The sequence below is a fragment of the Lissotriton helveticus genome, chromosome 8, assembly GCF_964261635.1.
Source record: "Lissotriton helveticus chromosome 8, aLisHel1.1, whole genome shotgun sequence".
NCBI classification, from domain to species: domain Eukaryota; kingdom Metazoa; phylum Chordata; class Amphibia; order Caudata; family Salamandridae; genus Lissotriton; species Lissotriton helveticus.
In genome coordinates this window covers 751,663,894-751,687,417 of record NC_136069.1, presented here as the reverse complement: position 1 = coordinate 751,687,417, position 23,524 = coordinate 751,663,894, and the positions used below count along the sequence as shown (strand labels likewise).

General features: G+C 48.8%; 1 protein-coding gene across 1 annotated transcript in view; it reads right to left on the bottom strand.

Annotated features, from left to right (window-relative positions):
• The window catches only part of WWC3 (WWC family member 3), a gene marked incomplete at its 5' end in the record, with an annotated part of 657,764 nt that overhangs the window by 146,589 nt on the left and 487,651 nt on the right, over positions 1–23,524 (bottom strand). The window contains one exon of the mRNA XM_078658903.1: positions 10,921–11,113. Coding sequence (XP_078515029.1) covers positions 10,921–11,113 — 193 coding nt within the window. The remainder of the gene's footprint in view (positions 1–10,920; positions 11,114–23,524) is intronic.

Genomic DNA, 23,524 nt, shown 5'->3' with positions numbered 1-23,524 from the left:
AACCACCCATAATGTGTATGAGATGGTTGTGGTATGCCCCAGCATCTCGTGGCGATCAGTCCCCTTAGTGGAGCTGATTCACCATTGGTATAAATATAGCCCACGTAATGTGTTGGAAGTACATGTTGCGATGGGGTAATGCTGTCTAGCGCTTGAAACTATGTACTTATCTTCTGGGGTTTGTAGTCCTGTTGTGTGAGACTTAATTCCCCATTATAATTATGCATGTTGTGCTTAGAGATTGTACATAGTGTTTATGTGGCACATGCCCGTTTTAGAAACCGGGTTGTGCCATCCAGTAGTGGTGAATAGAGGAGGAAGTAGGTATGTGCTTCCAACGTCTTGTGTGACGGTGTTTTAAAAGACATTGTAAGTACCCCCTATAGAAAAAACAGCCTTCCTATTTTTCATCTTTTCCCCCCAAGGCGCCATGCAGGGCACGTTACCGGTAAAAGGGGTGTATATGTATATATTAAAACACATACATGAACTATTTGCATATGTAATACCGTGTTTTGAAAATGTTGTGTGTGTATATATATATATATATATATATATATATATATATATATATATATATATATATATATATATATATATATATATATATATATATAATCCTACTCCACACCTCAACCGAAGCAAAAGTGAAGAGGCCACAACAGAGGAACAGTTTGGAAACGGCTTTATTCTTTCACATGGGTAAGTCACAGTCCTCCATCACCCACAATCTGCGAATGCATTTCGGCGTATTCTCTGCCTTCCTCAGCGCCAGGGGTGTAAATGGTTCAGGAAGGTTCGTGTTTCACAAGTATATTTTCTAGCCCTTCCTGATAGGTTGCACAGTGTCCCGCTCCTTAAAGGTGTATGCCTAAATGCTAACAGCTCTGGTAGTTCGTTATATGACTCTACGCCTACCAGTCCCAGGATGCATTATTCATGTTAGTGTCTGGAGGCTGTTGCGTGGGGCGGGTCCACAGAGTTGCTGAGGGGAACCTTCCTTGTTCCCATGCTAACAGAACACGCCGTCTCCTCGTGTCCCCAACCGCTTCACCCTGCCATCACCGGGAGCACTTTGGACGGGGGCAAGGCTGAAATCAAACCTCGCCCAGCGTGAGGCTGAATGACCCCAACACCGCCATACTTGGGAGATACACCAAGTACTAAGGTACAGGTGAAGTTATATATATATATATATATATATATATATATATATATATATATATATATATATATATATATATATATATATATATATATATATACACACACACACATATATATATATATATATATATATATATATATATATAAATAACTTCACCTGTACCTTAGTACTTGGTGTATCTCCCTCCTAATTGCATGTATATCTATATGTATGCACCCCACACAGTGGAACATGCAGTTGTGTATTATATGCACGCATATCCATACACCCATACCTACCAATGTAGCATTATGGTCATGTTGGTATGGGAAGAATTTACCTCCTTTTGGCCTCCTATTTACAACCTAAGAGTTTCAGGAAGGCCAGTAGGCAAGTTACCCAACTGTGTGTATTTATATCTTGTAGTCAGGGGTCCCTCCTTTGCCTCGCTTGTTGCAGAACTATGCAGCCGGCTGATAAACATTGCTTGGATTTGGCCCGATCTGTGATCCTGCCTCTTGCCACGTTATGCATGTAGTGTATAAACCTTGTGAAGTTACCTTAGCACCCAGTAGAGTGTAAGTAACCAGTAAAAGTTTAAATGACCAGCAATGGAGGGGCCCCACAGTATATAACTGCATAATAGTGCATTAGCTCTCAAGAAATATTTTGCGATTTAAATTAAAACTGTGCATAAATATTGTACATATATGTTGCACATGTTGTGCCGCAAAGATAGTTTTCTGCATTTGTGTACAAGTATTGCTGTGGCTTATTGGGCCCTTTGTCTATGTGCATAATATTTGCTTCCAGACAAAATGGTGTATTTGTTGGCCCATGAATTTAAAAAAAAAATGGGTATGCGATTATGCTACCCAGTGACAGAGCTAACTGCTGCAGTTGCCATGATAGTGCATTTTTGTTTTTTTTTGTTACTTTGCCCTGTTGCTATTTAAAACAACCAAGTACCTGCACTAAAAGCCCTTCATGTGGGGCTGCAAAATGTAAAAAACGTTGCACGGGGGCGTGGCCAAGATGGCGTCGGAGTAGGACGCTTTCTCGAGCCTCTCCGACGCCGGACCTGCACAGCGGCTTACAGCGGGGTCCCAAGGAGCGCTGACCGGCGCCAAATGGTCGGTGGGGGCTGCCGATCCACGGCGGTGTGCTCCGGTGCCGTCAACTGAGGGTCTCGGCACCTCCTGGGGCCGGCGGAGTGCCGGCCAGTTGCGGCCTGTGAGGCGGCGGCCTCGCGTACTTCAGGGCCCGCCGGGGGACTGGCCGGCTCCAACTCGGCCGAGAATCCGGGCGCGGGTGATCCCGCGCTGCATGGGGAGAGCGGAGGCCTAGACTGGCCAGCGGTGGGCACGCAGAGGAGGAGGCTCGGCGGGAAGAGCGGCTGTGCCTGCAGGGGGCTGGAAGCTGCCGAGGAGAGGACGTAAGGAGCCGGGCGGAGACGCGTGTGGAGGCGGCAGTCAGGATCCCGGGCCGGCCAGCTTGAGCAGCGACTGCGGGGGAGGCGCGGAGAGGCCCGGCGTCTCCGGAGGAGCGGGTCGGCCTGCTTGGCCCACGGTAGGGCAGAGTGCGAGGCGGAGTTGGCAGGGGGCCGCCTCTCCTGTAGTGGAGGCCTGATCTCGGAGTGGCAGTGGGCTAGGCCGGACGGTGAACTGCGCCACGTGGACCGGAGAGGAGCTGTGCCCACACGCGCGGAGCGCGGGCTGGACAGAGTTGGCTCGTAGACGACCTCAGTGCCCTAGGTGACATAGGGGCCTGAAGAAAGATCTGAGGGGGCCTGCCCGGCTGGGCTCAGGAGGTGGCCGAAGCGTGAGTAAGCTCGTTGATCTGCGTACTGCCTGGCAGGAGAGGCAGGGAGGTTGCAGCTAGAGAGCAAGAGGACCGGCTTGAGGGGAGCCGAGGCGATCACCCGCCCGAGTAGCGGACTCCTCTTGCGCAGACACGCGAGACGCCATTTTGGTGGGGTCTTGCATTGCTGCCCTTGGAGGACCGATCCTGCGGATCCCTGGATCTGGCTTTTGCGGGGGAGCTGATGGAGGAGTCCCGCGAGCTCTGAGACTGGGCGCCAACACCGAGGAGAGGATCTTGCCACTCGTTCCCTGCCTCCTGGATTGGAGGAGGCTCCCGGTACTTGCGGTACTGGAGGATTGGCGGACGCACTGCTATCGGGACGTCCTGAGACGGACGGTCGCCGTCCTTAGACTTGCCTCCCGGCTGCGGCTACCTGAAGCCTGGTGGTAGGAGTGCAGCGGCTACCCACGGCCATGTCCAACTCGCAGCGCAAGGGGGGGAAAACGGTGAAGGAGGGGACCTCCAAGTCGTCGCAGCAACCAGCGTCGCCGGGAGCCAGCGGGTCCACAAGACAATCAGACGACGAGGCGCCAGCGACAAAAGGGTTCATGAAGGAGCTCTTCGCGACCATTAAGGAGGACATCTCCGAACTTCGCACACAGTTGGCGTCAGACCTCAGGGAAGTGCGGAGGGACGTGGATGGGATCGGCGACAGGGTGGCGACGCTGGAGGACCATGACCTTAGCATGGCAAATGATGTGCACCAGCTCCAACAGGACATCATACGCCTTACGGAGCAGAATCTGGATTTGCAAACACACGCAGAGGACTTGGAGAACCGCTCCAGGAGAAATAACATTCGCATCAAGGCGGTGCCATGGGACGGTGAATCGGGGGACCTGCGTGGATACGTCCTGGCATTGTTTCTCCAGATCCTAGAGGATGAAGAGATGAGTGACATCCAGATGGACAGAGTTCATAGAGTGGGGCTGCCTAGAAGGGGCGGGGGCCCACCGCCGGATATCCTCGTCTGTGTCCATGACTTTCAGGTAAAGGAAAGGATATTGAGGAAGGCTAGAACCATCACCTCGTTGCAATTTAGAGGCCACCGCCCCCAGCTTTACCAAGACCTGGCAGCGACAACCTTGCAGAAGCGCAGGGACTTTCGGCCTGTGACCGCTTTACTCCGGGAGCGCGGGGTATCCTACTCCTGGGGCCATCCCTTCCGGATTATTTTTCGGTGGGAGAACAGACTGAGGCAGATCAATTCCCTGCGGGAGGCGAAGGATCTCCTGGGCATCGAGGACGTGGAACCTTCCCGAGAGACCAATGGCTCGCCGTTCCGGAGGCGGCGACGCTCTTCCTCCTGGCACAGGGTGGGCCCATCCCCGGAGCGACGACGACCGGACCCAGCTACTAGAGAGCAGGAGAGAGGGGCCGTGGTGGCATCGGTGGCCTCCGCCACCATGGCGGCTCCCCAGGAGAGCTCTGGAGCAGCATGACCCCGACTTCGAGGAATGGCGTCGGAGGGGCTCTTGGCCTGAGGTCCCCGGGGTATAATGGTACTTTTGGAGAAGACACCCCGGACCTTGGACCTGGGGGTCACCAGGTTGACACCCCTACCCCGATTCCAGTCCAGCGGGGGTCTCCCGGACTGTGACCTGCTGGAACTGAAGACTACGAGGTTCAGGTTCAGTGCCTTGAGTTGTATTTTGTTGTTTCTTGTTTGTGGTAGGGAGGGGGGGGTTTGTTGGGGGGGCAGGGGCATGGGGGGGGGTTGGGTGGCTGGTGGTGGCGGCTGTAGGTTGTGTGTGTGGGATGGTGCGTGTGGGGGTGGATGTGTGGTCAGCTTTTTGGACTCGTCCTTGCTTTGCATTTCACGGTGGAGGGCGGATTGGTGGGGGGGGGTAGGGAACACAGGGTGGATGGAGGAGGACAAGGAGAGGGTGGAGGGATGGAGGGGGGTGTCTTACTCCTCACTGACAGTGTGTAACATGGCACAGGGGCGCTTCTTGATTTACTATGACTATTAGTATAGGCACCTGGAACGTGAAGGGACTTAACTCCCCGCAGAAGCGGCAGAAGGTGTGGAAGTACCTGACGGACCACCACCTGGATGTGGTTGGGCTACAAGAAACTCATTTGGCGAGGAAGGATGAGCTCCGGCTCCGCCATCGGCAGTTCCCACTTATATACAGAGCGTCTGCATCCACTAAACACAGGGGGGTTGCCTTAATGTTTCGAGCGTCCCTCCACTTCCAACCGGAGGGGGTGTGCGGGGATAAGGAGGGAAGGTGGCTGATGGACAAGGGGTTGCTGTATGGACGTAGGTGTACTTTCGTGGTGATGTATGGGCCTAATGCCTCGCAGAATGGTTTTGTGCAAAATTTGTTGGATAGAGTGGGGGAGTTTGTGGAGGGCCAGTTGTTCCTACTGGGGGACTTCAATATGGTGTGGGATAAGGTCCTGGATAGCTCATGCTCACAGAGGTCAGGGGCGGGAGTATTTACTGCTGAAACCCAGAGGCGGGTGGAGGATCTAGGGCTGGTCGACAGTTGGCGTTTCCTTTACCCCCAATCCAGGGACTACACCTATTTTTCCCATGTACATTTGTCCTATTCCCGAATTGATCATATCTTCATGAGTCAAGCATTGAGGGGGGATGTCCAGATGTCCGGTATCTTTCCACTCTCAGTATCGGACCACAGCTTAGTGGTGCTCGGGTTGCACTGGTCGATGGGGGGAGACGGATGGAGGAAATGGTACTTCCCCGAGGCATTGACTCGGGATGATGATGCATGTAAGGAGCTGCGAAGGGCCATTCGGGATTTTCTGGAACTAAACCCGCCTTCGGATACCTCGGTGTACAATACTTGGGATGCATGCAAGGCCTCTCTGCGTGGCACCTGCTTTGGTCTCAATGCTAAGCTAAATAAGCAGAGGAGGAAGGAGCGTGAGGCTCTTGAAGCCGAATTAGCGACACTGGAACAGGCGCATAAAGCCAATCCGTCTCGGGTGACCCTACGACCGTTAACTGCGGTGCGGGGGAAACTCCGGGCTCACTATAATAACAGGGCGGAAATTACACTATTACGGCTGCGACGGACTTCCTACTCGATGGGGAACAAGGTGGGGAGGCACCTGGCGAGACAGCTTCGGGATAAACGGGAGCGGGAATATATTGGGGGAATCAAAGATGAGACGGGAAGGGACCACCACAGGGATGGGGACAAAGCTGCTATCTTTAGCCGCTTTTATGCAGCCCTATATAGGGGAGAGGATCTGGATCGGACGGCGCAGTCCGCCTTCCTGGCTGGCCTCCCTATACCCCAAGTCTCCAGGGAGTGGAATGAGCTCCTATCGGCACCTATTATGAGGGAAGAAGTGCTTGACGCTATAAAGGCTCTTAAGCTGCACAAGGCGCCTGGGCCGGACGGGTACACGGCCTCGTTTTATAAGACGTTCGCGGGAGAACTATGCGACTTTTTAGTCACCCTCTTCAACTCCATGGCTTCGGAAGGTCGCACCTCGGGCTCGATGGCGGAGGCTTTGGTCACCATTCTCCCCAAGCCTGGGAAAGACCCCACCCACTGCGCCTCCTACCGCCCGATAGCGCTCCTCAACTTAGACGCCAAACTGTACTCCGGGATTTTAGCAAAGCGGCTACAAGATCTGATGCCGGCTATTATCCACCCTGACCAGTCTGGATTTATCAAAGGTCGACAAACGCATGACAATCTGCGGCGAGTGGCGCATTTGATCGAAAAGGCCGACCGATTTCGCTTACCTGCAGTGTTGGTGGGACTAGACGCGGAGAAGGCGTTTGACCGTGTTGACTGAGGATTTTTGAATTTGACACTGGAAGCCTTTGGATTCTCTCCCCACTTTATAAGAATGATCCGGGCTAATTATGACCGGCCTGCGTCCAGGGTGTTGGTTAACGGGCACCGGTCTGCTGCTTCTCCCATACCCGCGGTACGCGGCAGGGGTGCCCGCTTTCCCCGCTGCTCTTCGCGCTCAGTATAGAGCCGCTGGCGCTTGCCATACGGGAAAGGGAACAGATTGCAGGCATTCCCTTCACTGGCGAACAACATAAGATCTCCCTGTTCGCAGATGACGTCCTCTTATCATTAGGAGACCCGGCTCGCTCACTGCCCCATGTACATGAGGTTCTTTCTGAGTTTGAGAGGGTGGCGGGTTTTAAAGTCAACATGGACAAATCCTACATCTTGAATTTAACATTGCCCTCTGATGTGGTGGAACAGGTGCGGACACTTACACCTCTTTCGTGGTCCTCCACTTCCTTGCTTTATTTGGGTATTAAATTAACCCCCTCCTTAAGTGGGTTGTTTGCAGCTAATTTCCCCCCAGCTTTGGCGGCGATCCGGGGGGAGCTAGAGAAATGGAAGCCAAAGTTCATTTCTTGGCTGGGTCGCATTCATGCGATCAAGATGGTGCTGCTGCCCAAATTCTTGTACCTTTTCCAGGCCCTCCCCATACCTGTGGCCTTGGACTTCTTCCGGCGCTTGAAGACCCTGGTGCTGAAATTTGTGTGGCAGGGGGGACGGGCTCGGCTTCCGTTTGCAGTACTACGTCGGCCACGGGGGGAGGGGGGAGTGGGGTTCCCTGACATGCATTTATATTACAAGGCAGCGCAACTGAGAGTGCTGGTGGAATGGTCACAACCCATGTCGGAGAAGCATTGGTTACATATGGAGCGTAGTGTGGCTGGGAGGTCCATCTGGGATTTAGCCTGGAAGCCCAAGGCAGACCGACCCGTGAATGCCTATATATGCACTCCTACTGGTACGGTCCTGAAGGTGTGGGACACGGTGACAGGGGATGACCGTTGGACCACCTTTCCGTCACCGTTCACCCCTATACACAGGAATCCGTCCTTTCCGCCGGCGGAACGCGATGGTCCGTTTACGCAGTGGAGTGAGGGTGGCTGCAGGGCGCTTACTCACCTGTTCCATGGGGCTGACCCACTTACCTTCCACAATTGCATGAGGGACTACGGGGTCCCGCCCACCGAACGGTTCCATCATACTCAACTCCTACACTGGGCTACTTCACCCGGAGTGAGGGATGCGGCCACGCGCCCATTGACGGCCTTCGAGGGGTTCATCGTCCGCACTTCCTGTATGAAGGGGACAATTTCCTTCATATACAGACTGCTCCTGGACACAGTGATAGTCCCGAAGCCCCGCTATAAGGAGCACTGGGAGAATTGTCTTGGGAGGGACGTTTCGGAAGTCGAATGGAAGGGGTTGTGGAGAGATATCAAGGCCCACAACCATTCGATTGGCCTCAGGGAAGCTCATTTGAAACTTATGTACGACTGGTACCTTTACCCATCCAAGCTGCACCGCATTTTCCCGTCGACCTCTGACAGGTGCTGGAGGGGGTGCGGCCTACTGGGTGATTTCCGCCACATATGGTGGGATTGCCCGACCATTAAGCCTTTCTGGTCAGAGATACTGGCGCATATTAAAGAGGCGATTGGATATCCGATCCCGGAGACCATGGATTATGTCCTACTGGGGCTTCGAGATCCGATGCTGACGCACCAGACTAGAGCTGACAAACGGATTATATGGCTGTGCTTGGGTGCGGCTAAATTGACACTGGCGGTGGCATGCGCGGCTGTGGCGGCTGCTGAGTTTGGAGAGGGTATCCGATATCTTTCTGGGTAATTTTAAGAATTTCATGTTTACATGGGGCCCCTTGGTCAGGTTTCTATCCCGGGGTCTTCCGTCAGCAGTTTGCCCATCGGCTTTGCGAGCGCTACACCTGTTCCACATTTGAATGCGGAGAAGTGTGCTTCCCAGTGTGAATGAGTGTTGAGCTGCCACCACGGGTGGAGGGTGGGCGGGAGGTGGGGGTTGGTTTGGGGGTGGTTGAATTTATTTGTTTCTGCGACATTCAGCAGTTAGTATTGGACTATGGAGGACTCCGGTGCTGAGATGTGCCTCGATGGAGGCTCGACTTCGCGCTTTCCGCACCTGAAGGAGAACTGATTAAACCGCTGTTGCGAGTGGACACTGACTTGGCAGTCTTTGAGCGGATTATCCTTCATGCATTCCCGAGCCTCGATGGGTGGCAGTCCACGGAGTCCCCCTAGGGGTCTTTGAGCATCGTCGCTATGTTTGATTGAGTTTCTCTGTTTTTTTTGTTGTTCTCTACTCAATAAAATAACTTTGACAAAAAAAAAAAAAACGTTGCACCTATCTTTGTTAATGGTTATAAGGCATAAGGATAGTCTATCATGTAGCCTAGCCTTGGTGTTGGAAGAGGTTGCGGGGGAGGGAGGTTTATGGCCTTCTCCTTCGCTTTGAAACCCCTTGGAATGTGGGCTGCATTTGGCGCCACGTTAGAAGTGTTGTGGCCAGCTTTTAAAACCCCTGGAAGGGAAAGGCTTTGACTCCCGCCATAACTCCTTTTCAAATGGCGTAACAATTGCATTTTGTGCAATACAAAAGGTTTTGTACGTAGAACCTACTGTAGGTTCGCATATTTTATAAAAGATTCTTAGAATCTCCTTTTTATGCCCAAAAGCGTACCTTTGTAACGTTTTTAAAAAACGTGGTGCGCTTTCTGCTTAAGCTATGTTAGCTGTATTAGCTACTAGAAGGAATAAGGAATCCCTGAATATCCCTTTTCCCTGCAGTACCGTGGTGTAAGGAAGAGGCACCTACGTCCCTCACTACACAATAATAGTAAAGCCTAAGTGAATAGTCTTAAGACATTTTTACACCATATTTAAAAGTAAAAAACAGCGCCTGGACGCCCTTGCTGTAAGCGCATTGGAGTAGACTTGCTTTTAACCTTCCAGCCTGGTAGGTTTAACCATTGACTGTGCTACACCCTTTTCAATGTTACGGTAGCACATGGGGCCATACCCTGTGCTCTTGGTCCTACGTTAAACATTGTACAAACACGTGGAGCATTCCATCCATGCTCTTGCTGCCACATGAAATAAATGAAAGAGCAAGCTCTTCTTACCTTGTTTGAGGATGAAGCATCCTTACACTGCAGAGTACTCCCCCCCCCCCCCGAATACCTGTAGGTTGTTCTGCCAGAGAACAATGTGCTCGCTTTGGTGCATGAGGAGGAAAAGGGGCGAGCAGTGGTAACCCACTGCTTTGCTGAAAATTGTTTCCCCTTCTGCAACATTCCTTGATGCCACCTCTCCCCTCGGAGTTCTGGTGGCCTCTCTCTTCTGTCCTATGTCTGCTGCTGTGCTGCAGCGCACCTCCGATCTCCATGGCGGAAAAAATAATCTGAGAGCCTGCACACACATGCTGGGGGTTGTAGCCTCACCAGGGGGATCAGGTTTCGCAACCTCCCACAGCAAAAAAAAAAATACAAAGCACTTTCCGAACTCCAACCACTAGATGGCGGAATATGCACAGCATAGTGAATCCAGAAAGATTCACGCTGCAAAAATACCTTTTCTGCTAGCTATGTTGTACTGCATGTATGGAGACTTGAGGCTTCAAAGAGAACTGTTGTACATACATTCTACCAAGTTGTACACAGGATTAGTGGAGGGGTGGAAAATAAAGACAGATGGGGTATCAATGAGTTGGGAACAATTCCATTTACATAAGGTACAACAGTGTTACAATATACACTTACAGAATGGTAGTGGAATTCAAAAACGGCTACATATACATAATATACATACTTATAGTTAAGTGGCGTGGTAAGATGTAGGAAGAGTTACATCAAAGATGAACTGTATATAGCACACGTGAAATTTTAGAATGCTAAAAAGTTTTAAAGTATAATTATTTATGAAAATCTAAAAACATAATAAACACCCACTAGCAACATAAGTGAAACACCGGAGACCTTTTCTTAAGAACAGTGACATACAAGAAGGCAAATTAATAACATTTTTTTTAAAGTAATTGGATTTAATTTTTCCATCAGCAATAGCATGCTAAAAATGAACTCTTACTCACCAGTAGCTCTTCATGCAGCTGCTGGCCCACAGAACAGATGTACAGTTGCACCGACTTGAGTTTCAGAACACTTAAATTGACAGGGATTTGAAAAACCTCATTGAACGTCAGCTGACTTTGCCAGTCTAGAGCTTTGGAACAGTAAGTGCTGGGTGCACTGGAGTCAAGTGGAGGCAAGTACAGCCTGAGGCGTCTGGAAACCAGAACAAGACCAGAATGGATATGTAGGGTGATTTGTATGGATGTTGATAAAATTCAGACCGGTCACACAACAGGTTACTTATTCTACATGCATGACGGCAAGAGAGTCCATGAACCCTGAAAGTCCACATGGTTACCAGTCCTTTTAAGTGCATTTAGATAAACTAAGGAGGAAGCACAGAACTGAGTGGGAGCACAATGCACTGTACTCGCTCTGCTACCACATACTGTATACTCAAAACACTGTAACTGCAAGTAAGGTCTCAAGCAACTATGTGCCAAAGGGTAAATTCTCCAAAACATAACTCTGAACAACCAAATGATTAGACAAGATCTTAGAGAGCTTGAATTGCCTATAACACAGATACTGTAATGTCAGAAACAGTTTTACATTACCAACATATCTAGGCTGAACCCAGAAAACACAATCGCGTAGACTTTAAATTCAACACGCAGCACAAAGGAAGGAAAAATACATGTTTTAAATGACATTGCAAACACAGTTCAATTTTGGATTCCTTCAAGTTTTATTATCATAAAACAAAAAGCAAAATCAGTTGGGACTTGGGTGCATGCAACTTTAAATAATTAGACACACAAGCAGCACAGTAGCAGGCACTAAACCTAAATCAATACGGTTGTGTGGGATACGTGCTGCATAGTGTAATACACAAGAATGAGTGCCCAGATAAAAATAAACAAGGAATTATATACTTTTTTCCTGGTTTTGCTCAAATGTCCCATTCTTGGCTTACCCTGAGTTCCTACACAATTGAGGAGTGGGCGTCCGCGAAATTGGCTGTGGCGGAAATGAGTTACTACTCCAAATAATAGTTGAGTATAGCTTATGAATGTAGTTCCCTCTAAGGCCAGACTTCAAAGCTTCTCAAAAACATTTCTTTGAAGTGGGTGCCTGTTCTATAACTGGCAGCGAGACCAAATGTCTGTAGTCACTGTAGGTAGTTTACAGAGTAATCAGGCTCAGACATGCCTCCAGAAAGTCACTAATGAGATTATAGAAGTGCTGTAGGTGGACAGACAAGTTTCCGTCCCAAACAATCTGAATTTTCACTTGACGTAAGTACAATTTAGGGATGAAAACAATCTTTTGACAGTGGGAGTCTGAGAAACTTTTATGCTAAACCAACATTTGTCTTTGACCACAACCAATATAAAAATACAGGCTGTTTTTGGTGCAATTTAAGTTAAAACACAGCATGTGCCAGCAGGTCTAAGTTCTTAACTTTGAATGATTTATTAAAGTTCAAAATTGTGCACTATGTGGAAAACGTTTAAGAAGTCTTCAGATTAATGCAGGACAGAGATAAAGTAAAGATATGGTGGAGATCACAGCCTTGAAAAGACTGTGTGAGGGTGAAGGTTTTCTGGATAATTACTAATGCAAACAACAAAATGGCAACCAGAAATGCAATTTTTTAAGTCATCAGAGAATTATTACCTTAGGTTCAATGAAGGTCCAAGTCAATAAATTCAATATTCAACTGTGGGGATGTGAATCTCTCACTTAATAAGATTAATTCTAGGTATTTAATATAGAACAGGCCTTAGCTCCAAAGAAGAGCTGAATGATTCAGGGAGGACCAGTATTTTGGCACTTCAAGCATAAAGTGATTTTTGTCGAACAGCATAGTATCAACTATTATCATGCAGGTCTTGCAATATGGATTCCACCTCAATCAAATCAGAAGAAGCCTTGGGCACTGCTCATTTCGCTTGAATTACATGATCTACTATTAAAGATTTCAGGCAAAAATGTAAGCTAATTCATAGACAATGATTCTGTTAATGAGACCGCAATCTTTTTTCAAATGCTCCATCACCACAGATAGGGTTCCATCATTTTTGTCCCTTCCGTGTGATGCGGTTTGCATACTTTGAAAATACTGAAGCTTCAAGTCTGGTCAATATGTAAGAAAACCAACCAAAACAGAGTAAACTCAATTGGTGCTGCTGAAATTACGATTTTTCTGCCGAGAGGAGACAGTCACTTCATAGGTAAGTGCCAAAATAAAGGAGATGCCCCACATGTGCATTTTTTTAATGTTAGAATTTGGTACACATAGGTCTAAGAAAAGAGCAAGATTCTGGGATTTCAACGATGGGGGTCGGTCACATGTTCTTATGTGCCATACGGCAAGGCCAGTGCACCCATCACTGTTTCAACTTGGACATCTTGCCCCGATTTCCAAAAATGTATATTTGTCTATCTGTGAAGGCCACTGTTTAATTGCTTATTTATATGTGCAGCAGGTTACTTTTTCCAGCTACATGCCACTGCCCCAGTAGGCACCCAAAAACATTTTCTTTAAATAAGACTCTGAGTTGGCCCTACAATTTGCTGGCACCATTTTTGATCAAATATAGAGTCCTATGTATCATACAACTGTAACAGACTGTTAGACCTGTCAGCTTTAGGGTAGCCCTCCCCCAAAACATTTTGCTTACTCACATCCGGTTATTGAAATTCGTTTTGCACTTTACCACTGCCAACCAGTGCTAATATTCTCGCCTTAAAACATGGTAAAATTGGCCCACGCCTAATTGGCACATTTAATTGAATGTACTTAATTGGCACAAAACGCAGTGGTGTAAAATAACATGAGGGGACCCCCATGCAAAGTACATGGAGGACACTCCCTCCTCCCCCCCCACCCCACCAATGACCGTCTCACCCCAGACCCAGTCAGGAGTTCTCAGGCCAGGGGCCCACCGCCCATGCAGTACCAACACAATCAGTGTATTGTGCTGAGGCCTGCAATTACAGCCTGTGTGCAGTTTTAAACTGCCAATTTTACTTGGCAACATAAACCTTTTGTCAGGCATAAAACTCCCTTTTTAATACAAACTAGTCACCCCTAAGGTAGACCTAAACAGTCCACAGGGCATGGTGCATAAGTTTTACATGTCCTGGTAGTAAAAAACTCCCAAATTAATTGTTCAACACTGTGAGGTCTACCTTTCTCATAGTAGAACACTGGGTTACCTTACTGCATTTAATAAGTGATAGCTTTTGTTTGGGAACAGGTAGAAATGTCATGTTTGGTCTCTAAATAAATGTAATTTAAAATTATATTTAATGGCACAGTCAGACTTTAAACCACAGTGTCACAGCCTGTGTCCTGGGTCACTTAACTGTGATTAGAGTGGCAGTTGGCCTTTGTGTATGCCTCCCAGACAGTGAGGCAGAGACGGACTAGGTGTTGGCATGATGGGAGGGGACAGAGCTGTTCCCTGCCCCAGTTACAAATCAAAGGAGCTGCCTTAGAACACTCAAAGAACTTCACATCAGTCCTTTGTAACCCTACACCCCTTGGGGCTTGGGCAGGGAGGAATAAAAGCCCAGATCCAACTGTGTTGGGGTAATTTTAGAAGTTTTTCCCACTTCAAAGCTAGAGCCAGGTATAAATACTGGACCCTCAGACAACCTCTTCAGTACACTCGTTCACCTGTGGAAGAATTCAGAAGGAATGCCTTATATTTCAGCGGACTGCCCTGCTGCTTGTGGGTTGCCTCGTTTCACAGAGGACTGCCCTGCCACTCGAGGCCTTTCTTGCTTCTCAGAGGACAGGCCTGCAGTTATAGAGGATAGCCCTGCTGCTTGAGGCCTGCCTTCTTCAGAGGACTATCATGCCGCTTGAGGCTTGACTTTTTCTTCAGAGGACCACCCTGCTGCCTGAGGCCTGCCTTGCTGCTTTAAGGAGAGAGAACTTTCTCTTTGAACTCAGGACTACCAGAGTGACTCAAGGGTCAGTTGGTTTATCTCCTGTCTGAGCTACAGGGACACAACAAGCTCCAGCGGACTCGCTACAACTGATCCTGCCCAGTTCTGCCACTGGAACTGCCTGAGCCCTGCTTGCCCCTGCGGGAGTGAGTTCCTGATCCCCAGGAAGTGCGTCCCCATGTCTGTGACTGGCATCAGTAGAGCCCGTCCTGTGAAATCCTCAAGTTTTGAACTCTGCTCACCAGACTTTGACAATGTCAGTTTTTCAGACGGACTAACCTGGTTCCTTTATCTAGTCCGCACTCCATTAAGGTCATCCTGAACTTGTGAATTTGTTGTGGTTTAGCTCGACCAGATACCCGTAGTTAGTTATTTCTGCTTCTTGGTGCTATTTTTACTTAACCGCTTCCATGCTCGTGACGGAACCGTTCCGTCACGAGCCACAGGTGGGCTGTGCTGGTGACGGAACGGTTCCGTCACGGCCCTGCCGCCGCGCCTGCGTGGCGCGAATTCCGCGCCTGCTCTAACGTTCTAAAGAACGGGTGGGGCGGTGACGGAACCGTTCCGTCACAAGCACAGCTCACCCGCGAGCCGTGACGGAGCGGTTCCGTCACAAGCACGGAACCGCCGCGCGGCCGCCCCACCCCCTTAGCGCTGCGGCAGAATAGCCGCCGCAGCGAAGGGGTTAAACCTTTATATCTCCGGTTCTGTTGACTGGACTTTTTTCGCTTTGACCTCAAATTATTTTTTACATTTTAATTTGTTTTTCTAAATTGGTGTTGGAATTTTCTTGTGTTGAGTTTTCACTTGTTTAATGATGGTGTGCTGAATACATTCTTCATACACTGCCTCTAAGTTAAGCCTGACTGCATTTGTCCCAAGTTACCAGAGGGTTAAGCACAGGATAATTTTGTTACAGTTGTGATTCATCCTAACAAAGATAGTTGTTGCTGCTTGATGAAGGTTAACACCCCCTCAAACAATAACCTGATTTCTTATACATACGATGCAAAATAGTACCTAAGGGTGCGAGAAGATGCACACATCATTCCATGGGGACCTATAGAGTTTGACCTGGCTTTTGCCAGGCCTTCAGCCCTAGCCAGTTTATTCGAGTAAAATGTCATGCAAGGTTTCTCAAGCTGATGGGCCACAGCAGAAAATGCACATGTTGCCAAGGCGGTTAGAGCCAGACAATCCACAAGTAAAATATAAAAGGATAATCCAAAACAAACGGATACCTAGGAAATTATATAATTGAGGAATACGTTGTTTACCTTCAGTAAATATGTATCTGGTAGAGACATATTCTAGTTGTAGATTCCTTACCTTGTGAATTCCCCCTAGGTGTATGTCTGGATCTGGAGATTTTTCATCAGCAGTACCCCTGCGCGTCGGTCGGCTCCGTGCCAGTCGGAGGCGTTGTGCGTGCCGGAAATGACGTTGTGTGAACAATATAGACGCCGCTCGAACTCGCTGATGTCAGATTTTAACACGACTAAGCCCATAGCCGTAAAAGACAGGGACTACAGGTGCGTCAAAAATAGGGCCCTTTAAGGGAGTCTCTATACCTAGACATCAGTCTCCAAAACGGGGAGGATGGGTGGGGTGGTAGGAAATCTACAAATAGAATATGCCTCTACCAGATACATAGTTACCAAAGGTAAGTAACTTATTCATCTGATAGAGACTCTAGTTGTAGATTCCTTACCTTCTGAATAGATGCCCCAGCAATACCAACCCCGAAGGAGGGTCTGTGAACCAAGACCACACAAGGAAGTCCTGGAGGACCAAATGGGCAAAGTACCCGTCTCTCCGGACTTGGCTGTCCTTGCAGTAGTGTCTGGTAAACATGTGCAGGGATGCCTACGTTGCTGCCTGACAAACATCCAGGACTGGGACTCTGCGTGCTAACAGTGGTTGCAGCTGTTGCTCTAGTAGAGTGAGCACGTAACCCTACAGGAGGTTTCTTCTTTACCAATTTGATGCAGAGAACAACCCATCGAGAGATGGTCCTTTTCTGTTGTGCCCAACCTTTCTTCACACCCACATAGCCAATGAAGAGTTCATCATTCCCCCGGAAGTCTTTGGTAAGGTCAAGATAAAAAGACAACACACGTTTTGGGTCTAGGCGGGGGAGTCTCTCATCCACCTTGGAAGGATGTGGGGGTGGGTAAAAGGTGGGTAAAGAAAATTATTGTCCCACATTAAAGGGCATGACCACCTTAGGAAGGAACAAAGCTTTTGTTCTAAGTGCCACTTTATCCGGATGAACAGAGAAATAGGGAGGTTTGGAAGAGAGCCTGGATCTCGCTAACTCTGCGAGCAGTGATGAAGGCTAGAAGGAAAGCAGTCCTAAGGGTGAGATGTTTGAGAGGACAATTATAAAGAGGCTTGAAGGGAGTACACATAAGGAAAGGCAAAACCACATTTCAATCCCAATGAGGCATTATGACAGGAGACGGAGGAAACAAGTGAGTAAGGCCCTTAAGGAATCTGTTCACAATTGGAGATTTGAACTAAGAAGGCTGATCTGAAAGTCTCGGAAAGGCAGAAATAGCCGAAAAATAACCGTTAAGGGTGCCCAAAGCAGAACCCAGGGGGCCAAAAAAAGTATGTACAATAGAACCTCTGAAATAGGGGCAGAAAGAGGATCAACATCCTTTGCTGTGCACCATGCCACAAATGTGTTCCATCTACAGGTGTATACTGTTCTAGTGGAGGGACCACTGACTGCCAACATGACATCGCAGACTTCAGGTGGATGGTCGAAAGCTGTCGACTGTCGCCGCTCAATCTCCACACAAGGAGGTGGAGGCTGGACAGGTTTGGGTGAAGAACTGTCCCCTGTTGCTGCAACAGAAGATCCTCCCGAAAGTCACACTGATCAGAGGATCGATGGCCAGGCTCAGAAGGTTGAAATACCAGACTCTTCGTGCCTAATCCGGAGTCACAAGAATGACTTGAGCCTAGTCGTGCTTGCTCTTGTTGAGTACTCTGGGCAGAAGTGGTATAGGAGGAAAGTCATAGAGGAGGCTGAAGCTCCACTCGTGACGAAAAGCGTCGCAGAGAGAGTGCCGTCCTGAGGCACAGGGTCAAGGCTGATTGGCATATGGCCATGTCTGAACTGGGGTGGTGTGGAGTGCAAAAAAACGATGGATTTAGGCCCAGATCTGTGTACTGGGGTGAATGTATGACATTGTTCTGCATTCTGTCCATCAATTGTTGTTTTTGCATTGGTCTTGGAAACTTCAAAACGCACAATACTGCTGACACTGTTGAAAGAGACCTTGCGCCACCTTCAGATGGATATGCCATTTGGGATCGACCAGGCACCAATGGCTGAGTTTGTTGACTGATGTTCCAGTCCTGTCCAGAGGCAGAGAGCCTCCCGACATAGGGTCCACGATCCCCGCCCCGCCCTGCCTGTTGCAGTACCACATGGCAGTGGTGTTGTCGGTAAACACCTGCACCACCTTCCCTTTGAGAGAGGGATGGAATTCCTTCAATGCCAGTCTGATCGTCTGGAGCTCCAAAAGGTTAGCCCGAACTCCGCCGGAGACCAGACGCCTCTGATCTCCGCCTCTCCCAGGTGGCCGCCCCATCCCAGGAGTCCTGCATCCGTCACCACTGTCCGATCTGGATGGGGAATGGAGAGGGATCGGTCTCTTACCCAATCTTGGTTTGTTAGCCACCACTGCAGTTGGTGTGGAGTTCCCCCCGAGATCTGGACGTAGTCGGAAAGATTTCCCTGATGCTGTGCCCACCGGAACTGCAGGTCCCACTGCAGAGCCCGCAAACGCTATCTGGCATACTTAACCTGTAGGAGGCCATGAGGTCCAGCAGCCTCAGTCATTCTCACCGAAATCCGGGATAGAGGCTGAAACTTCGGAACCATAGCCCAAATATTCCAGACTTGCTGCTTAAGAGGAAAGGCCCGAAACTGCACTGTGTCCAGAATCGCTCTGATGAAAGGAGCGTTAGAGGTAATCAGGTGTGACTTCAGCAGTTGATAGGGAACCCCAGCGAGTGCAGGAGGTCCCCCGTAGTCTGGAGGTGGGAGATGACAGCCTGGGTTTAGCCCGCCTTCAGCAGCCAGTGGTCGAGATAGGGAAAGACTGGCACCCCTGATATGAGCAGATGAGCTGCGACCACCGCTATCACTTTTGTGAACACCCGAGGAGCAGTGGTAAGGCCAAAGGTGAGCATGGTAAACTGAAAGTGCTTGTGGCCCACCATGAACCAAAAGTAATGTCTGTGGGCTGGCAGGATGGGGATATGGAAATAAGTTTCCTGCAAGTCCAGCGCTAACTTCCAGTCTCCTGGGTCGAGGGCAGACAGGACCTGGGCCAAAGTGAGAATTTTTAATTTCTCCTTCCGGAGGAAGAAGTTAAAGGTCCGGAGGTAGGACGCATGCTTTTGTCCTTACTGGGAACCATAGAGTAGCGGGAATAACAAGCACGTCCTACTTCTGTCTCAGGTACCTTCTCTATGGACCCTCTTGGCCAAGAGAGCCGTAACTTTCTATGGAGAAGTGGCAAGTGATCCTCCAATATGCGATCGTAAGAATGTGACATGGAGGGAAGAGTAGCCCCAAGCCAGAACCCACCTGTCCGACGTTATGGACTGCCAGCGGAGGAGATGATGACGATACCAGCCTCCGACTGGCTGATGATGGGCCTGAAACGCCAGACTAGGAAGGTTTGGAGGCAGTGGCGGGGGGAAAGGGTGGACTGGCCAGCCTGCATGACTCGGTGGCTGGTCTTGACAGGACGTAGTTCGGTGCCCCTTCCGTAGCCACGAAAGGCAGACTGAGGGGAATGGGTGGTAGCCGTGAGGCCCAAGATCTGGCTGCAGCTCGAGATTCCTTGAAGTGCTCTAACACCAGGTCTGCCTTGTCGACGAAAAGGAGAGTGCCATCAAAGGGCATGTCCATCAGGGTAGATTGGACATACCCTGAAAAGCCAGAAGTCCTCAACCAGGCCTACTGTCGTAATGCTACTGACGAGGCAACCGTTTGGCCCAGTGAGTCAGTGGTGTCCAGTCCACAACGGATGGGGAATTTAGCTGCGTCTCTCCTGTACGCAACTGCCTGGAAGAGAATGGCCCGGGCCTCTTCGGGGCACTGAGGAAGCACCTACTCAACCGTATCCCAGATGGTATAGGTGTATCAGCCAAAGAGGCAAGCGGTATTCGCCAACTGCAATGCTAAGATGGACGAAGAAAACATCCTCTTCCCAAGATGGTTCAGCTTCTTGCATTCCCTATTGGCGGGTGCAGAAGGGAATGTGCCTATTTAAGATGAGGCTTGGACAACCAATCTCTCAGGGGAAGGATTTTGCGCAAGGACCGCTGGTTCGCCCGGAGTGGGGCGGTGGCAAGGGGTGATTGTCCTGTCCACAGGAGCTCCTGTGCTGGGCTTGGACCAAGTGCCCAGAAGGACATCAGTGGGAGGTTCAGAAGTAGAAGCCGCAGGCTGAAGCACCTCTGTCAGGAGGTTAGTCCTGACTGCCACCGAAGGGAGCTAGAGGCCAAGGATCACGGCTGCCCTTCTCATCACCACTGTGTAGGAAGTCCCCTCCTCTGTAGCCACGGTAGGTAGAGAAAGCAAGCAAGTGTCAGGGGAAGTGTCCAAACCACCGACCTCACCCAGGTCCATCGCCAGTCCATAGGGTCATCAAGCTTGTCAGTTAAAGGGTTCCGCAGCCCCTCCCAATCATCTTCACCACCAACTGGCTCAAAATCAGCACCAGGGATGAACAAAGGAACAAAAGTCCCTTCGGGCATAGGGAACGACATCAGTCCGTTTCAGTATCCATGTTGGGGATGAGGATGGGGTCCAGGCCGACCGGGGGTACAATAGACATTGGGAGCGTTGTCACTGGGATCGGCGTCATGGGAAGGTCGAGTTGGATAAATAGATGCCAGACCAGATCCAACAACAAATCTGAAGAGGGCCCGCCGAAGACACCGGCTCCGCTGGGTCAGAAGGTGCTCCAGAGGAGCCAGGCGGCCCAAAGATGAGATGCAGGACCTCATAAAATGTTGGTAATTGGGCAGATGTTCCGGCTCCTTAAAAGGTAGGGAGGCACTGAGTCGTCTCAGAAAGAGGCTCCGAGGAAAGAGGCCTAGAGCAACAACGCTCTGTACCGTTGGCCAACGGACGGGGTGAAGTTGAAAAACACTTATGCTTCTTCTAATTTTCCTTGTGCTTACCTGAGTGCCCTGACTATTTTGAATGGATGAAGTGTGTGGGCTCCCCGGCCATCCTCAGGACCTTCCTCTCGAATGAGAACGGCAGTGAGGCGGAGCCCAGCACCAAGCCTCCAACAGCTTTCAGAACCGCTCCCGCAAAGCCTTCGGATTCATGGCCCGGAACTCGGACCACAACTTTGAGTCATGGTTGTGCTCCAAGCACCAGAGGCACACATGGTGCGGACATGTCACAGACATCATCCGATGACAGGATCCGCAGGGCTTGAAGCTGGTCCTACGTCGACACACCAGGAGTCATGAAAAAGTAAAAAAATGTTACCCAAAAATACCTCTAAGGGGTAGCTCTCTCCAGATCTGCACTTAGTCTGGCGCAGAAAAACAAAAGAACTGACATCAGCACGCCCGGGAGGCGCCTACATAGGTCCCGCGACGCCAATTCCGGCATGCACAACGCAGATGATGGACAAAGAGCCGACCGATGCAGTCTACCAACAAGCAGGGGTACTTCGGATGAAAAATCTCCAGATCCAGACTTACACCTAGGGGGAATTCACAAGGTAAGGAATTTACAACTAGAATATGTCTAGAGATACATGTTTCCTGAAGGTAAGCAACGTATTCTTCAATTATATATTTTCCTAGGTATCTGTTTGTTTTGGATTATCCTTTTATATTTTACATGTAGATTGTCTGGCTCCGGATTCAGACTGACGCCTGGGGGAAATTCACAAGGTACGGAATCTACAACTAGAATCTCTATCAGAATATGGTCCTGCTTTCTGAATGGATGTGAACAGTGATTCACTTTTTGTTAAGTGAGTAATGTAGACACTTTTTTTTTTAAACATTCACACCACACTGCACTATCCACAATTATATTATTGTTTAACAGATTAATTGGCTCAGGTTAGTGGCTCTGACTTTTGGTTTTACGATTGTTAAAAGTATCCGCTTAGACTACCCACTTTCAACACAGTACACGTTATTCTAATTACCATTCACATCCTTTTGATATACATAACGATTGGTGTCTATTATTACCAATCCACATACTGACTGATGCCACATATAGTACTTTGGCAAATGTGTTTTAGCCTTCCCAGCCAGTTTCCCAGAGTAAATGGTACATGTTTTTTGCCTAAAGGAGGAAAGATTAGATTGAGTCCATATTCCAGACTTGAGTCTTCGTGACAGCCACACTGTCAAAGAAGTGGAATCCATTGGACTTTGGAAAGGTATATGGCCCAAGATCCCTGCAGTGCTTATGCACTTATCCAGAGTGCAATACCCTCAGAATGATTTAACAAGATTTTCACTTCTTTATTCGACTTTGACTAGAGAATAAAAGCACTTACATATTTTGTCTCTACCCGCCTCTTTGTATCTAACCTTCCAATCGTGTGGCGAATCTCCTTTCCCGGAGTGGAAGACACCCCTCCCTCGCATTCCTGCGTGGATGATTCCACCTCTCCTGCCACGGTGTGGTTTGTTTCCCCAATCTGATTCCTATAAATGGCAGGTTCTTCTAATGGTCTTGTGTGGCCAAATAGTCCTGCTAATTTTCCCATTTGTAGAGTTTATGAATTTTGACTCTTTCTGTGTGACATAGCCTCTCATATCTCTTAGTTTCCCATGTTTTCAATTCAAACATTCCTTTCTTGCCCCTTGCATTGCCAGGGAGAAGGTGCCTTCCACTGAGGAGGTGGTCTTTTTGGGGATTTTCCCTCCACTACATTAAAATTTAAACTGCTGTTTATCGACTTCATACTTTAATCATGACACTTTACACCTGGATGTCTATGATTTTCATAAGCTTTAAAGATGTTTTTTATAATTTGAGGACTAACTGAAAACGAACGAACACCAGATTTTTATAATCTAGCCCGATCATCTCAAAAGGTAGACATCAACTTTCGTAGCATTATCTCGAAGCGCCCACTTCCAATTTTGAAATAATTTCCACCTTATAGGCGTACTTTTGTCTCAACCTGTACAAGAGGGGACTAACTGAAAACGAACGAACACCAGATTTTTATAATCTAGCCCGATCATCTCAAAAGGTAGACATCAACTTTCGTAGCATTATCTCGAAGCGCCCACTTCCAATTTTGAAATAATTTCCACCTTATAGGCGTACTTTTGTCTCAACCTGTACAAGAGGGGACTTGAGATTCTCGAAGAGAATGGACTGTGATGAAGGAATATAAATAGCTTCATTTAAAGATGGTTATAGTTAGAAAGGTCTAGATAGGTTAGATAATCTTGTCTGAATATCTATGCAAAACAAAATGTATTGTTCTAAAACGGACAAGCTGGGAAACTTTTTCTCTTTCAAGTTTTCAACCAAAGGAAGGTAATCTACTGCTCAGTTGAAAGTCTCGTAACACGCAATTTAATAATAAGGGAGAGCATGGTGAGAGCATAAAATGTGTGGGTGGAGACAAA